This window comes from Malaclemys terrapin, chromosome 9 (assembly GCF_027887155.1).
Source record: "Malaclemys terrapin pileata isolate rMalTer1 chromosome 9, rMalTer1.hap1, whole genome shotgun sequence".
Taxonomy (NCBI): Eukaryota; Metazoa; Chordata; order Testudines; family Emydidae; genus Malaclemys; species Malaclemys terrapin.
Genome location: NC_071513.1, coordinates 53,769,210 through 53,787,640, shown reverse-complemented (window position 1 = coordinate 53,787,640; position 18,431 = coordinate 53,769,210). Strand labels below are relative to the sequence as shown.

General features: G+C 47.9%; 1 protein-coding gene across 1 annotated transcript; it reads left to right on the top strand.

Annotated features, from left to right (window-relative positions):
- Positions 1-17,025: 17,025 nt before the first annotated feature.
- SOX14 (SRY-box transcription factor 14) lies at positions 17,026-17,942 on the top strand. The gene has a single exon (XM_054040588.1). It carries the CDS (start codon positions 17,177-17,179, stop codon positions 17,897-17,899), a length of 723 nt encoding a protein of 240 aa, XP_053896563.1. The 5' UTR covers positions 17,026-17,176; the 3' UTR covers positions 17,900-17,942.
- The last annotated feature ends 489 nt before the right edge of the window (positions 17,943-18,431 follow it).

The window sequence follows — 18,431 nt, the reverse complement described above, 5'->3', positions numbered from 1 at the left end:
TTTGTGATCGTTCCAAAGAGTACTAATTCAGTGCGGCAGTCAGAAGGGCTGAATGTTCCATGTGAGCCCAGGTGCTCATGTGGGATCCAGTACCCCCGCGATTAGATGTTTGAGGTGGGTCTGAGATGTTATTTGTGAGCCCCGGTCCCCCAGGTTCTTTGCTATCCTGCAGGAGCTGATACTTGGTTCTGTGGTTTCTTCCTTCTCTAAAAGAGCCTGCAAAGGCTGAAGACCAGACCTTAAGAGTATGGTTAACCTCAGGCAACCAGTGCAGATTGTTAAGCACTAACTTGATATACCATGGTGAGATATTGCGCTTACCATACTCTCCAGCCTTCAGAGCCTAGATGGTTTTAAGGTAGAGCCTCGTTACAGAGTTTGTGATTTGGTTAAATATGTTTCGGTGCCTCAGAGAGACATGACAGGTGAGGTCATATCTTTTATTGGACCAGCATCTGTTGGTGGAAGGGGCAAGTTTTCAAGCTCCACAGAGCTCTTCCTCAGGTCTGGGGAAGGAAGCAGAGTATCTGAGCTAAATATATGTTGGGACAGATTGTTAAGCAGAAGGGGTATAGCATACTGGGGTCAGTCACTTGAAGTGATGTGGGCAATCGGGGGGTAGACTATTATGCATAAAGGGTTTGATTTAGGTACCTTGTTAGTTTATTTGGGTCTTTTACCTGTATTAAGCCAGCCCGGTCTGACAGTCAGAGTTAGTGGGATAAAATGATTAACAATTATTTGATGAGGCTTTTATGGACTGTACCTAGGAAGGAGATGGGTCTGTCTGAGGTACATTGGATTAAATTTTATCTTCTTTTGACAATGTGGTGGTGGCGGTTGCTGCTTGTTAGCTTGGAGGAAGGCATCAGGAAGGTTAGAATAGGAGTGTTTCCCTGCAAGGAGTTATGGACACACAGCTCTAGTTAGGTGTAAGGTCAGCTCATCCTGGAATTTGGCCAGAACACTGGAATTAACACCTCTACTCTTGTGAAGAGTTCCATGGGACCTGTAATGACCAGAAGTAGTTAGATTCACTATGGTTCATCTGAAAGACTAGATCCCAGAGATTTACATGCTTTGGGACAAATTACATGCCATATAGTTTAATCAGGTGGGTGGAATAAATGAAGCATTTGAAGGTTGATAGCAGCCTTGGTATTTAGGACCTTATATTGACATCAGTCCTCACGCAGGTCTTATGGCCAGCTTACAGCATCAACAGAAGTTCCACTATGGACTGGAAGAAGCATGTGAGTTTCACAACTCCCCTATGAGATGTGGCTGTATTGTTTGCCCCTGAGATGCAGAGAGGCCAAGTAATTTGCCTAAGGAAACAGGCGACGAGTAACTCAGGCAGGAATGAGTTGAAGTTCTCCTGACTTGCAAAGCTCTGCTCTAAACCCAAGAGTGTTCTTCCTCCCTCTGGCAAAGCACTTCAGTGCACACTTGATTTTAAAGCATGTGAGCTGTTCAGTTCAAATCCATGGGACTACTCCTGTGCTTAAAGTTGAGCATGTGCTGAACTGGGGTTATGATTCTTTGCATTTGTGGTGGCAGACCTTTCACAAAGAACACATTTTAACCCAAACAGGGCAGTTTTAGCAACACATCTAACTTAATTGTATGCTCATGTCTGAAACAGGCAGATCTTAAATAAATTTAGTGAACATACATTTCATCATCCTTCACTAGACGAACAAAAGGTCTTGAAACTCCTTAGTTATGCAGCTTCTGTAGCTACATGGGCTTTTAAACGCTGTTCATCTAATTCGATATCCAAATGCAAACTCAAGCACTCAGAGACAACACATTAGATTTGCAAAAATGTGGAGCCCATAAACCAGTGACTAGGTTACACAGATCGATACATAGAGCTTTTTCCTCCAGGCCATAAAAATCTTGAACAGAACTATATTTTACATGTTGCCTAACTGCTTCAGAATGCTATGTGTGAGAAAATACATCAAGATATATACTGCATTTACAGACTGTTGCAATAGATGTTGGCCAGGTATTTATTTATCTGGACTTTAAGTGTTTTACAATGTACCAATCATAACTAAGATATTAAAGCTAGTAGCAGGTATTCTATATGTTGGACCTCCTGGTAATATTTGGGGCTGACTGTATTAGAGGAAGGGTAGCCCAGCGTTTAGGGTAGTGGCCTAATATGCTAGAGATGGGGGCGGGGGGCAGTTCCCTGCTCTACCACGACTCCCTGTCTGACCTTGGAGTCTGTTTCTGGGCCTCAGTTCACTATGTGTAAACAGGGGTGATAGCACTTCCCTTCCTGACAAGGGTGTTGGAACGATGAATATGTTAAAGGTTATGGGGCACTCAGACCCCACAGAAATAGGGTGTGTGTGTTGGGGGGAAGGGTATGTAAGTAACTAAGGTAGTAAAGGTAGCTAGTTTGGCCTCTGTGCTTTCAATCTTAGATGGTTTATCCTTCACTTTCTCTTGCTCATGGTGACTAAGATTTCCTGGTCATGAAAGAGCTAAAAAGTCCACTCGATACCAGGCATCCAGGGCAAAGTGAACATGCTTACTTACAGTACAGACTAATCAGCCCTCGTCTCCCTTACATGGGTTTCTGCTGCTCCCACACCAGGGACAGGAGCTGTGAGTGGCCACTCACTGGAGTGAATTCTTCATTTGGAGGGGCAGTGGGGGGTGATTTACAAGTAGGAGAAGAACCAGGGGGTTCAGCCATCAGAACCAACTGAACCCCCAACACCAGCACAGGCCGTGGGGAATTTGCGGAGTGCAGAGCTATCTGGATTGATGCCCTTTGCTTCTGCACTGGCTTCTGCTTTCCTCTCCTCATCTAGCTCCCTGACAATACAGCTACTGCAGGAACCATCCTGCCAGGGACCCACCTGCCGGCCCTGTATTTCCCACAAGGCTTTGCACAGCATAGTAGGGGAAAGTCATTTAGATAATGCAACTATATTCTGTAACCAAAGTCCAAGGCATTAGCAAGGTTACAAAACACAATTGAGGTTCAAACTCAAACCATATACAATCCATATCATGGGGCAACCATGTTGTGTTTACAGCACAGTGCCTGGCAGTCATTTGTATGCTTAGGACTAGCCTTTCATGGCATAGCCTTTCATTTCAGTCCATAGCATAACTTATATGGACATAGGTGGCAAGTTATATGGGCCCGTGGTGCCCATGCTCCACTAATATTCAGGAACGTGGGCCCAGCTCCACCAATGTTTGGGCTTATATTTTCAGAGCCGTCCCATCCATAGGATGGACTGGGGCAACTGCTTGCAGGGCCCCGCACTTCAGGGGAATGTGGGGTCCAGGGTGGCCTGGGGAGTTAGTGGGGGGCCTCAGCCCACCCCACCCTGCTCCGCCTCTTCCCACCCCTGCTCCACCCCCTCTCCCACTCCACCCCTTCCCCAAGCCCCTGACCTGCCTCTTCCTGTCCCTGCTCTGTCCCTGCCCCACCTCTTCCCACCCCTGCTCCACTCCCATTCCACCCCTTCCCCCAACCCCGCTCCCTGCCTCTTTCCAACTTCTGCCCTCTCCCCCGAGTGACGTTGGGAGCCGGCGGTGTGGCGCAGGGTGGGGCGGGTTGGGTCACTCGCTGCTTCCAGTGCCAGGTCTACCGCTAACCCCGCCCTGGACCACGCATCCCTCTGAAGTGCGGGGCCCCCCAAAGCACGAGGCCTGGAGCGGTTTCCCCAGTCCATCCTACCAATGGGATGGCTCTGCTTGGACCCGTTCTGGGCACCACCAAAAATTATACAAACTTGGTGCCCATGGATATGGAATATCTCATCTGTCCACCCATACTTGTCTTTTCTGAATGTTTTCTAGAGCTGTTTGGAGCCAATGTAGAGCCCTGGGCACATTGCAATTGAAACAAGGCCAGGAGCAAACATGTTTGAACATAGTTGTTGCTTGCATCATTCAAAGCATTTTTCCCTTGACTGGCATGGACAGAGAATGATGCTTGATTTTATTTCCCTAGGAAGCATATTATAACTCTATTATAAAACCGTACTGTGGACTATCTCAACTAGCACTTTACTGGGGGGTGGGGGGAAATCATGGTTTGGGAAACTGCTTTAGTCTCATTCTACCAACAATCACACTTAAATGCAGATATTGCAAGCAGAGACGCAACTGTAGTGTGGACAGGAATTGACAAAGGAGAGTAATATGTGCTTCTTTTCTTACAACAGAGGCATCAGGTCCCTTAATACAGGTGTCCCCTAGTAGTAACAGAAATCTATGGACTAGCCGAGTTTAGTTTTACTGTGTAGATGGGGGCTTACATGGACAGATGTTCATTTTACCTACAGAGAGTGTCCATGAACTGAAAAAAAGCTTGAGAATGAGCCCCTTTCTCATTAACAAGAGACTACCAGAAAGGGCAGTTTTCAAAGATTAAAACAACTGGTGTTTTACTCATTACAATCTTTGATTGAAAAGGAAGAGCTGTGGATATGCATGTAGTACTGCGTTTGGAACTGAAAAAAGAATCATGCATTTATATGGACAGTGAGATCATACGGCGACACAGTGATGAGGTTTAAAAAATAAACACAACAAAAATCAAGTTTTGGAAGGACTGCAGACTCAATGTCAACTCTACGAAATTAGGTTGATTTTATAGAAGTTGATCTTTAGGAAGCGATTTTATACAGTCAATCATGTATGTCCCCACTAAGCACAGTAGGTCGGTGGAGTGCGTCCTCAATACTGTGGCTAGCATTGACTCACGGACTGGTGCACTGTGGGTAGCTATTCCACAGTCCCCGCTGCCCACTGGAATTCTGGGTTAAGCTCCCAATGCCTGATGGGGCAAAAACATTGTCGCGGGTGGTTTTGGGTTCACGTCAGTCTCCCCTCCCTCCCTCCTTGAAAGCAACGGCAAACAATCATTTCGCACCTTTTTACCCATGCAGACACCATAGCACGGCAAGCACGGAGCCCACGCAGCTCACTGCTGCTGTTGTGAGCATTGTAAACACCTCGCGCATTATCCTGCAGTATGTGCAAAGCCTGAATAGGAGCCGCCAGCACGAGGATGATTGTGAGGAGGACATGGACACAGATTTTCCTGAAAGCATGGACTCTGGCAATTGGGACATCATGGCAGCAGTGGGGCAGGCTGATACAGTGGAACGCCAATTCTGGCCCAGCAAACAAGCACAGACTGGTGAGACCACATAGTGTTGCACTTATGGAATGATTCCCAGTGGCTGCAAATTTTTTGCATGCATAAGGCCACTTTCATGGAACTTTGTGAGTTGCTTTCCCCCACCCCGAAGCACAGAAATACCAAGATGAGAGCTGCCCTGACAGTTGAGAAGCGAGTGGTGATAGCCCTGTGGAAGCTTGCAACACCTGACTGCTATCGGTCAGTTGGGAATCAATTTAGAGTGGGCAAATCTACTGTGGGGGCTGCTGTGATCCAAGTAGCCAAGGCAATCAGTGACCTTCTGCTAACAAGGGTAGTGACTCTGGGAAATGTGCAGGTAATAGTGGATGGCTTTGCTGCAATATGGTTCCCTAACTGTGGTGGGGCAATAGATGGAATGCATATCCTCATCTTGGCACTGGACCACCTTGCTGACCAGTACATAAACTGCAAGGGGTACTTCTCAATGGTGCTGCAAGCATTGATGGATCACAAGGGACGTTTCACCGACATCAACATGGGATGGTTGGGAAAGGTGCATGACGCTCACATCTTTAGAAACTCTGGACTGTTCGAAAAGCTGCAAGAAGGGACTTTCTTCCCAGACCAGAAAATTACCATTGTGGATGTTGAAATGCCAATAGTTACCCTTGGGGACCCAGCCTACCCCTTGCTCCCATGGCTTATGAAGCCGTACACAGGTAGCCTGGCCAGTAGTACGGAGCAGTTCAACTATAGGCTGAGCAAGTGCAGAATGGTGGCAGAATGTGCCTTTGGATGCTTAAAAGCACGCTGGCACTGTTTACTGACTAGGTTAGACCTGAGCGCAACCAATATTCCCATTGTTATTGCTGCTTGCTCTATGCTTCATAATATCTATGAGAGTAAGGGTGGGAGATTGAGGCAAATTGCCTGGCAGTCAATTTTGAATGGGGTGATTAGAAGAGCACAGCTAGGTGCACTGCACATCAGAGAGGCTTTGAAAAACAGTTTCATGACTGGCCTGGCTACAGTGTGACAGTTGTGTGTGTTTCTCCTTGATGCAAAACTGCCCCCTTTGTTGAATTTACTTCCCTGTAAGCCAATCCCCCTCCCCCCTTCAACCACAGCTGGAAAAGGAAATAAACTCCCTATTGTTTTGAATCCATTCATTCTTTATTAATTAAAAAAAAAGTGAGATCACTGACAGTGTAGCCCGGGTGGGGTGGGGGAGGAGCAAAGGACAAGGCCACATTGCTTATTGTAGCCACACTACAAATCAAAGCTGTTTGAATGACAGCCTTCTGTTGCTTGGGCCATCCCCTGGAGTTGAGTGGCTGGGTGTCCAGAGCCTCCTCTAGCCACGTTCTTAGGCATCTGGGTGAGGAGGATATGGAACTTGGTGAGGAGGGCAGGCGGTTATATAATGGATGCAGCGGCAGTGTGTCCTCTTGCTGCCTATCCAGCAGCTCCACCAGACGCCTGATCATGTCCGTTTGCTCCCCCATTAGCCTCAGCATCTCCTCCTGCATTTTCTAATCACACTCACTGTATGCTTTCCTGACCTCTGCCCCTGAATGCCTCCATGCATTCAGCTGTGCCCTATCAGTGTGGGAGGACTGCATGAGCTTGGAAAACATGTCATTGCAAGTGCGTTTTTTTTCTCCTTCTAATCTGTGATAACCTCAGGGACAGACTCGATATGGGGAGCATAGAAACATTTGCACCTGCAGGGGGAATAAAAAGGGAGAATAAAATTTAAGAAGATACATTTCTGAGAACAAAAGGGAGACTCTTTCACAGTGAATCAAGCAATTCCCAGCAGACAGCACATGTGCTTTAGGTACAAGGTTGCATTTTGCTTTTTATATTGCGCGCCTGCCGGTATGGTGACACATCACACACGGCTGGGCAACAGAATTCGGTTTCCAGGCAGCCATGGTAAGCCATAGGGTATGCAGGGTTGGCTTCTTCCTCGTTCATAACATGTGGGAATGGTTTCAAACTGCAGCGCCCTCCTTTCCCATTGCAACCAATGCCAGTTGTGTTTACCATTTAAAAGGAGGGGCTGAGGTTTCAGGGTGGATGTGCACCACACCCCTCCCCGCACCGCGTGGCTATTCTCCGGGATGATCTCTTTTAGCCATGCGCAAACAGCCCAGCATGAATGGGGTCCTTTTACTGTTCCCTTACGAAAATTCCCATATTTCACCCAGGTGACCATGAATGATATCACTCTCCTGAGGCTGATACAGAAAGATAAAGACTGAATGTTGCATGAATGTGACCAAATCCCAGGACCATTCGCTGCCATGCTTTGTGATGCAATGATTCCAGACCACTTGCTAAATGGCTTGGTGTGGGAAAGTGTCCTACCGTGGAGGATGAAATAAGGCAGCACTCCCCAGAAACCTTCTGCAAAGGCTTTCAGAGTACCTCCAGGAGAGCTTCATGGAAATGTCCCTGGAGGATTCCCACTCCATCCCCAGACACGTTAACAGACTTTTCCAGTAGCTGTACTGGCTGCGAATGCATCCCAATTGTTCAGGGCAAATCAAACATTAAACACAATTGCTTTTAACCCCTGTAGTGTAGTTACAAATGTGCACTCACCGGAGGTGTCCGGCTTCAGGGTCCAGGAACCCACCTAAGGAAGGGTATTGGCTCCAGGGTGATGAAAAGGTGCTGGCTGCCGGGGAGAATGGATTCTCCTCTTGCCTGCTGCAAATTCTCCTCCTCCTCCTCTTCCTCATCCACAAAATCCTCATCCATGTTGCATGACACTCCCCCCTTGCAGGTATCCACGGACAGTGGTGGGATACTGGTAGGGTTCCCCCCTAGAATGGCATGCAGCTGATCATAGAAGCGGCATGTATGGGGCTGTAGCGGGGCGACAACTCACCCCATGGTGCCTCCTGCTGGTCGTCCAGGGAATTAGCTCGCCAGCCTCCAGAGCACCCTTCTATTGGGGTTCTGCCTCCTGCGGTACCCCATAGTCTCACTGGGTCTCCCCTCCCCGGGGACCCCCAACCCCTTATCCCCACCTCGCCTTAGTCTTGGGCTACTGCTGGTCACCATCTAGCCCCCGCTCACTGGAGCAGACTGCAGTATAATTGACGCTCATCATTGGCAAGGAGGGTTTGGACCTGCTGCCTCTGCCTACCTTAGGCTGCCCCTCTGAAACCCCAGTACCTTCTTGGCCTTTAACAAGGCCTGCAGCCCGGGGGTTTTCCAGGCCAGAGCTCCCCAGCTCCTCTGGTCTTTCTCCAGCCCTGCTCCACTTTAGGTACCCTGCTCAGCTCCCAGCAGCCAGGCCCATCCCTCTCAATATCCAGAGAGAGACTGTCTGTGTGTTCAGCTTCTGGCCCCAGCCCTCTTATAAGGGCCAGCTGGGCCCTGATTAAGCAGCCCACTAATGTGGCTGCTTTTCTAATCAGCCTAGCTGCCTCAGCTGCAGCCCTCTCCAGGGCTGCTTTTATCCTTCCAGGGCCAGAGCAGGGTGATCACCCCGCTACAGGGGCTCTGACCTGGAGCGACGGTTTGCTTCCTTTGTCTTGTAGTAGGCTTGCCTAAGCTCCTTAACTTTCACGCGGCACTGTGTGTCCCTGGTGTAGCCTTTCTCCACCAGGGGCAGCTCCAGGCAGCAGCGCACCAAGCACGTGCCTGGGGGGGCAAGCCATGGGGAGGTCCGCTGGTCCCACGGCTTCGGCAGCAATTCAGCGACAGGTACGCCGAAGGCACGAAAATGGTGGACCTCCCGCAGGCATGCCGCCGAATCCGTGTTACCAGCTGGACCTCCCGCATGCGTGCCGCCGAAAGCCACCATGCCCTGTGTGATTTTGGCATATATATTAACATTTCTTTTGCTGGATCAGAGTTCTGCCTGCACAGATTCTTCTCCCCATACAGCAATCAGATCCAGTGTTTCCCGTTCACTCCATGCTGGAGCTTGTTTGCGATTCTGGGGGGACTGCATGGTCATCTGTGCTGCTGAGCTCGCCATGCTGACCAAACAGGAAATTAAATTCAAAAGTCCCCGGGGCTTTTCCTGTGTACCTGGCTAGTGCATCAGAGTTAAAAGTGCTGTCCAGGGCAGTCACACTGGAGCCTAGGCACCGACTCTGTGGGTGCGCCGGAGCTGGAGCACTCACAGGGAAAAATTGGTGGGTGCTCAGCACCCACCGGCAGCTCCCCAACCTGCCCCCCTGCCCCAGCTAACCTCCACCTCTGCTCTGCCTCCGCTCCTCTCCTGAGTAAGCTGCCGGATCCTGCTTCTCCCCCTAGCTCCCAGCGCTTGCTGCTGTGAAACAGCTGATTTGCGCGGCAAACCTGGGAGCGAACGGGGAGGAGGGGGAATGCGGCATTTTTGGGGGAGAAGGCAGGGCTGGGGCGGGGATTTGGGGAGGAGACCAATAGGGGCAGGGAGGGGCAGAGATGGGGCAGGGCTGGGGTCAGGGCTGAGACACAAGCACCCACCGGCACCCAATGGGCCAGAGGGGGGGTGAAGTCAGGGCAGGGCTGGGGGCGTGAGCACCCACCAGCGCCAAAAAAAGTTGACGCCTGTGCATTGGAGCACTCTGGGATAGCTCCCAGAGGCCAATACCATCGAATTGCACAATGTACATCTGCACTACCCCACATTGGACCCAAGAAGGTTGATTTTAGCGCTACTCCCCTCATCGGGGAGGAGTACAGCAATAGATTTTAAAAATTCTTTAGGTCGACAGAACAGGATTGGTTGTGTAGCCGCATTGCTTATAAAATCGACCTAACACAGCTAAATTCGACCTAACCTCATAGTGTAGACTAGCCCTTAAACGCTAAGGCCAGAAGGGACTATCGTGATAATTTAGTCTGACCTCCTGCACATTGCAGGCCAGAGAAACTCACCCACCCACTCCTGCAATAGCCCCTAACCTCTGGTTGAGTTATTGAAATCCTCTAATCATGGTTTAAGTTACAGAGAATACACCATTTACACTAGTTTAAACCTGCAAGTGACCCATGGCCCATGCTGCAGAGGAAGGCAAAAAACAAAAAACAAAACCCAGGGTCTCTGCCAATCTGACCGGGGGAAAATTCCTTCCCAACACCAAATATGGTGATCACTTGCACTCTGAGCATGTGGGCAAGACCCAGCAGCCAGACACCTGGGAAAGAATTCTCTTTAGTAACTCAGAGCCCTCCCCATCTAGTGCCTCATCACCAGGGCCGCCTCCAGGCACCAGTTTACCAAGCAGGTGCTTGGGGCGGCCACTTCGGAGAGGGGCGGCACGTCCAGCTGTTCGGCGGCAATTCAGTGGACTGTCCCTCACTCTTGCTAGGAGCGAAGGACCTCCCGCCGAATTGCTATCGCAGATCGCTATTGCAGCTTTTTTTTGTTTGTTTGTTTGTTTTTGTTTTTTTGGCTGCTTGGGGCAGCCAAAACCCTGGAGCCGGCCCTGCTCATCACTGGCCGTTGGAGATAGTTGCTGCTAGCAGTCGCAGATCGGCTGCATGCCATCATAGGCCGTCCCATCATACCATCCCCTCCATAAACTGACCAAATTCAGTCTTGGAGCCAGTTAGGTTTTTTGCTCCCACTGCTCCCCTTGGAAGGCTGTTCAAACTCTCCAACTCAGGGCATGAGCCACCTCTAACTAATGGGGGTTAGATAGAATCTTTCTCTGGAAGCAGATTACCCCAGAGCTGCCCACTGCAGGGGGTTTTGCACCATTCTGAGAAGCAGCTGGTAGGGGCCACTGTCAGAGACAGGATACAGAACAAGAAGGATCTCAGGTCTGCTCCAGTCTGGCAATGCTATATTCTTCTGTCACATAGTTGTAGTATAGTTTCTTGCTCCATTAAATCTATATTGACATAATTCTATTTAAACCTAACTTTTGTTGGTGTATTTGTATATATTAGAGAGAGAAGTGGGTGAGCTTTTATTGGACCAGCTTCTCTTGGTGAAAGAGATAGGCTTTCGAGCTTACACACATTAGAGGCTTCATGTTTCTCTCTCTCTCTCTCTCTCTGTGTAGGTATATATATGTTTTTCTTTGCATAGTTATCTAGCTACATAGTTGAGCAAGGAAGTATAGTGCAACTATATATGTGTGTGTGTACTATACACCACTGTTCAGTGTGTATTACATTCCCCACACTATGTATTTATTATATGTGTATGTATATAGCTTTTTGTATCTGTGTGTGTGTGTGTGTATACACACACACACACACACACACATATATATATATATAACCAAATGGAATATATAATATATAATATATAATAACCATGGAATATATAATATATAATAACCAAATGGAAAAAAATGTATCACCCAATACCCAGCCTATTACACTGAGTTGATCACATATATTTTTAGATCATTGCCTCCAGTGGAAATCTAGCAAGGCAATTCTGACATAGGGAAGGAAAGCTGAAAGCATGCAGAGCATCAGAAAAAAATCATCGTTTTAAATAGCTGTGAAAAGCACCAAGGGGCTGAAAGTCTATTGAAAATCTGCACACTATTTTAACACCATTCAATTAAAATCCTTGGGTTTTAGTGCATAAAATGTAATAAAATATAAATATAGCTATGAATGTAGATAGATATAGATCTACTAAATTCCAGCATATCTATATTATTTCCAGCATTTAGTCTGCAACCTAAAATGAGATCTAAGTAGAACTATATTTTTTAAATCCATTTTCTTCAGGAACTACAAATTTTCAGCAACTAAAAGTTTGGAAGAGGGACACCTTCAAGTTCAACACCTGCTGTGCTGGCTCGCTGGACATCAGTATCTGAGAGAAAACAGAGAGAATCAGTTCATTCAAAATGGTCTTGAATGTATATTCTGTGCTCTTTGTCAGTTACTTTTGTGAGTTACAATAGTGTCACCCTGATTGTAATTCTATGAAGAAAATGTGTTTGTTTTGGGTTTTTTTAAATTACAGTTCTAGTTATGGCTGATGTTAGGTTGCAGGCTAAATGTTCTAATCTAGTTTAAAATTATTCCAAATAAGCTATCTCCGAGAATAGAATTGTAATGCTTCCGTATCATTTTACGCTTATCTTTCTGTATTAGCAAGGTGTCATTCAGGAATAATAATTACACTGTTAGTTTTCGTGTCTCAACAACCTGGCAAAGGGAAACGGATTTCAGAGCAATCGGGTATCCTTGTCCTTGGTGGCATTCATAACTAGTAGCATAGTAGGGAAACAAAGTTTTTAAAAGCCGGGGGATTTTTTTTTTTTTTTTTTTTGCAACAGGTATCCTGCCAGAGCAGATCATATACATGAGAAATAAGAGTTTTTAACTGTAGGGGTGGACGTATTAGCAATTCAGATTAAGTCTCTCTTTTTTTAAATGGAGGCATATACAATGTAACAACAAAAATAGCGGGAAATGGCGGGAAAGTTATATATATATAACTTATGTATATATATACACACACACTATAGTACAACTATGTGACAGAAAAACGTATGTATATATAGGGTGCATTAATGCAGAAGTGTCAACCAATCAAAGTACAGAAGGGTATTTTGTATCATCAATATTCCAAACAAACATTAACTGATTCGCAAGACACTTCAGTAGCAGACAGGGCTTGCAAATCATACCTAATTTCCAAACGATTTGTCTTGCTATCTGCCTGCTTGAAAAGGGGGCCAAGTTTCTCTTGTTTCGTCTTCACGGGCAATGACAAACGATCCGTATAGATCTATAGATATCTGGAGAATCGGAGCATAAGCCATAAAAACAAAGGAGGTGTTTGGATTGTAACATAGTTTTGTTTGAGAGAGGAGTGGTATGGAAAGCGGGGGCTCTAATACAAGGACACATTTCCCCAGCCAGGATTAACATTATTTTTCCTTCCCTCTCATATCTGTCCCCAGCAATGAGACTGTCCGTTTAGCGAGGAATTGCCGCAGCAGCGACTTCCTGGAGAAGAGAGGCAAATAGCCCACCCACCCAGGGAAATATTTTCTTCCCGCGGTGAGGCTAAAGGGGTCCGGGAATGGTGTATTTTGCCTGCCCAGAAAGGTCTGGTGCCTGGCGCACCGGGCTGGGCTGCGGGGAGAATTACCGCAAACTAGCCAGCCAGCGGGGCTGCACCTGTAGAGTCATTCGCAAGTCCTCGGGTAGCCCTGATCACCTTCTCCCGCAGGGAGGGTCCCACGGAAAGCGCCCCCCCCCCCCCACACACACACCGCTGACATGCCTACCAGGAATTGTGCCTCCCCAAAGGAAGGGGCAAGGGGGGATAGGCCAGTAAACAAAGAGGATCCCCTGGCTGTCCCCAAGTCCCTTTACAGTGCGGGGGGTTCGCCTCCTGGGGCTGGCTGTGCCAAGCCAGGCGCGCTGAACTCCGAGACTTTACCTGGTGGGTGACACACCAGTATCCCCGCACCCTGCTGGTGGGAGCGGGCAGTGAGCTCTGCCCTGTGCGCCTCCCCAGCTTGGCCTGCAGAGCCCAGCTCGAGAGAGACGCGCGTGGGAGCAGCCCCGCTGGCTACCCTACCCAGTGCCGGCCTGTATTTATCTGGAACCCGCGGCAGGAAACCCCTGGGAACCAGGGTGGCCACGTTGCTGAAAAGCCATTGATCAGCCGTGTCCAGGGGAGCCTGTCTCAGCCCCCGCCTGCTGCTGTCGCTATCCGGGCCGGTGGAACCGAATTAAAAGGGGCTGCGGAGCCCAGACGCTAAAGCTGCCAGCGAACTATCCTGGGGCGTTGCTCTACCCTGTCTGTGTCCCCTCGACGGGCGTTTTTCCAGACGCTGGGGGGAGCGGTGCAGGCACATGATCCCTTCCCCTCCCCTCCCCTCCCCCCCCGGAGTCACTTCTCCAGCAACTCGCGTGGGATTCTGCAAGGGACAAGAGAGGAGAAGGGGTTGCAATGCGAGCAGGCGATACCCTCTTTCCCACCCTCCTGCAATGCAACCCGCAGAGTTGGCAGGACCAGTTGCTTCCTTGAGGCCCGTCTCAGTTCCTTGATGGGAAACCAGGGCTTCAAGGAAGAGCAAAGAAATGTGTTGCCCCCTCCCCCCTTTCCTTCTTTGCACAAGGCGTCGGCTGGGAGAGGTTTGGTGCCTGTTGTTACTGGCTGAGGCAGAGCACAACCTACCGGGTGAAGGGCTCCATGCATTTGATGACACGAAGCGTCTCTGAGCATTTCTCTGCAGCAGCTCAGTGCGTTATCACTAGAGGAAAACAGGTTTTGCACACACACACCTAATCCACCCAGAACCCCAGTCAAAGCAGCAAACATTAGCTGTGGTATTAACTGGTCCATCCTTGTGGGGTGTGGTGGGGGGCCTGAATTCACTATATTTAGTTACAGTCCTTATGCTGATTAACACGAAAACGACTCTCTCAGTGCCTGAGATTAGTCGGCTGGATGACTGCGTATTTGTGCAGGATGAAAAGCAGAGGAGTTCAGGGCTTAAGTTCAGAAACTTCAGGAATCAGTCAGCGCCAGAGATTGGAAACAAATATATATATATATATAAATCAGGGGGCAAAAAGTTGCAAAAGAAAAAAAAAGGATAAGAAATGGGCCATTTCCTTTTGAATCACAACCTACAGGATTCCCCTTGGCTGACGGTGTGTGGCGGGAGGCAATTAGAAGTAGAAATACCAATACATACTCCTGCGTGCATTCAAAATACTCCTTTTTTAATATGCATGAACTAGCTGCTCAGATGTCGCCTCTAAATATACACTGGGGAGCAAATGTTGAGTGCCCTAGGCTAGGGGGGAATGTATTGTACTGTAAAATTAGTGGTGTGTTACAAATGTGTCCCAGCTACTGCCTATTCCGTTCCAAATAGGTGTTAATTTGCAGCGTGGCTTCGTAGCAAAAAATAAAAATAAAAAATCTCGAAGTCCTGAGAAATGCACAACGCATAGATTCTGTGTATAACGAAAAATCTGTTCAGATCTTGCTAAATGCACAAGTACAGTCTAAGTAGCAGGTGACGCCTCGGGCGCCGGGCAAACCCGTACAGGTGAATGGACTTTAAATCATTCCCCGCATCGCTTTAGCAGTGACATTGAATTGAACTAATTTATTGGAGACTCCAAGGGTGGGAAAAGCAGAAACCAGGGAACTGGGCTATAATTTCAGTGAAAACGGGGGGGAGACCCCCTAAAGACTCCGATCTTCGCAGCTATCTCCAATCTATATACGCACCCAGTACGTGTATCGGCAGATAGATTTGCGATATTATAATTTGTATTGGGGGCTGTTGTGGAAATAAACGCTAAAGACTTTGCAGCTAAGTTATATATTGACGTGTTTCCATGTCCCCTGCTTTAACGAGGTTCCAAAGGTCTGCACTGAGAGGTGGAGAGGTTTTTTGGTGAATTTAACTGAACGTAGATTATCCAGTCTGGAAGGGTCGATTAAAAGAGAGAGAAAGATAACTAGCAAATATTTAGAGCTGTCAGATTGGTAGAGTTCTCCCCTCCAGATTCTATTTTAAATAGATTATTAAAGCTGCATATAGGAACAACTGAAGGTGCTTATTGTAGACGAGTCTTTTAAACCTGGCAGGTGCAGTTGCCAATAACCCTTTAACAAACCCAGTCTCTACAGGGACTCGGGACAATTGTTTCCATTTAATAAATATTTCCCCCAAGGGCATTTCACATTAGGCAGGCAATTATTCAAAGAAAACAGGCATGCAGGTTGATTCCTAGGGTTATTTAGTGTTCCTTACCCGAAGAATTATAACCTATTTTTTTAAAAAAAACGCAAACCACCAGAGAATAGAAACACACCATTCTCCAAGCAGCACAAAAGCAAGGTACCAAGTGTTATTACCCCAGACACCGGGCCAATCCCGGCGCCAATCCATCTAATTCATCCAACTAGTGGACTTCGTTTTTCCAATTTAAAATAAATCTGGGGGCTTAAGAAAGAAAGAAGAGCCTTGTTAAAGTGCTGGTGTAAGGTTAACTGTTATCCCCATAATCAAACACTAGTTTATCTTTTATATCAACCCCCTTTTGCCATTTGTCTTACTTCCTCTAATGAATATTGAAAAGGTATGCACGGGACTGATACATGATGTATATAGGTACAATATGTATAGCTAGAGGGGTTAGATTGGCATGCTTTGCCGTTAGACATAGAATGTGAATGCATAGATGTACCTGTATTTTGCAAGGATTTTATAACAGCCATAATAATATATACTGTATCTGGTTGTCGGTTTTAATTTTTCGAAAGAAATGCTGCTAGCTGCGCCCTGGGATTGTGTTTGTCCCCGAGGTTGGCGAGGAAGGGGAAATGCTGCTTTGCATTTGACTTGTGGTGCCCGACTTACAAACTCACATACAGCTATTTTTTGTTTCTTGTGTGGCTGGTACAATACATCCCATTTCTCCCCAGCAGCCCGGAACTCTAGCGAGGAGGCGTGCGGAGTTTCATTTGGTGCTATTAGCGCAACGTCTAACAAAAGCATTCCCTTTAATCCCGTGTATTTAGTGCCTGCCCCCCTTTCTCTTCACTCTCAGACTGTCTCTTTTTAAGGTATTCTTCTCTCCAAGCTGATTGGGCGCTCAGGTTAGGGAGTGAACGCCCTGCGATTATGTCAGATTGCGTGCAGTCCGGAGCAGGCTAGCCTTTGAACTTCACCGCTTTTGGCTCCTGGTCCTCGGCTGTTCCTCATTCCCAGCCAGGTGCTTTGCAGGGCTAGACACCTTCGGCAGCAGCATCTCATCACAAAAGCCAGCCCTCCCTCTCTCTCTCCCGCACACAAACACTTGAGAGACTGATCACTCCGACCCGAGACATTCCTGGATTTCTTTTTTCACTTCTTTTCTCCTTCTTGTCTTCTTACACCCCCCCCCCCCTCTCCGTTGACATCTCTCCCCTCCCCGTAACTGCCTGTGGTGGATTTGCCGGAGAACTGGTATGATCAGCTGAGAGTTTTGGGGTTCTTTTTGGGTGGCAAGGCAGGCGAGTCGGCTAGGTGAGCCCAGCCCCGCTGTGACTCCTCAGAGCGACCCCCACCCCACAGCACCATGTCCAAGCCGACCGATCACATCAAGAGACCCATGAACGCCTTCATGGTGTGGTCCCGGGGCCAGAGGCGGAAGATGGCCCAGGAGAACCCTAAAATGCACAACTCGGAGATTAGCAAGCGGCTGGGCGCGGAGTGGAAGCTGCTGTCGGAGGCTGAGAAACGACCCTACATCGACGAGGCCAAAAGGCTCCGGGCGCAGCACATGAAGGAGCATCCTGACTACAAGTACAGACCCCGGCGCAAGCCCAAGAACCTGCTCAAGAAGGACAGGTATGTCTTCCCTTTGCCTTACCTGGGCGACACGGACCCGCTAAAGGCGGCCGGGCTGCCCGTGGGAGCCACGGACGCTCTGCTGAGCTCCCCGGAGAAGGCTAGGGCTTTCCTGCCTCCCACCTCCGCACCCTACTCCTTACTTGACCCCAGCCAGTTCAGCTCCAGCGCTATCCAGAAGATGACCGAGGTGCCCCACACCTTAGCCACCAGCACCCTGCCCTACGCCTCCACCTTGGGATACCAGAGCGGGGCGTTCGGCAGCTTGAGCTGCCCCAGCCAGCACACCCATACTCACCCTTCGCCAACTAACCCTGGGTATGTGGTGCCCTGTAACTGTACAGCTTGGTCGGCTTCCAGTTTGCAACCTCCAGTTGCCTACATATTATTCCCAGGCATGACCAAGACTGGAATAGACCCCTATTCTTCAGCACATGCGACTGCCATGTAACACACCCACATACTCGCAAGCGAGACTTGGTTTGCAGTCAGAACTTGAATTCACTCATGGGCATGTACATAGAAACTGCAGAAGCAAAAAGCCACCTGCATGGGAGAATGATGCCAGTGTATCTGATGGCACCTGGGGAAAGACAGAAAGACTTCTCTTGGAACTCAGAGACTCTCTAGACAAATTAAACAAACAAAGATTTCTCTCTCAGCCTGGGGAAACTGGAATTGGAAGTTCAGCTAGGTGCAGAAACCTGTAAGAACTGTAAATGTGTTAAATCTTGACCTGCCCTTTTGGACTAAAGGCTAGGCGGTTTTGAGTTTTATTTATTATATTAATGTATATGAGTTCTATATTATCTGCTGTTATTTGGACTTGAATTTCTGAAGTCCTGGTATTTATTAATATTATTATTTCCTTTTGCACATTAAAAGACAAGATTAGCTGTGTTATATTATATATATATATATTTTGCCATCAAGCACTAATAGGTAAAAATTGCTTTTCATGTCAAAAAGGCTCTTAAAAGTTA

Excerpts from the sequence above, each read along its gene's own strand:
- SOX14 (XM_054040588.1), top strand. The coding sequence starts at position 17,177 with ATGTCCAAGCCGACCGATCACATCAAGAGACCCATGAACGCCTTCATG.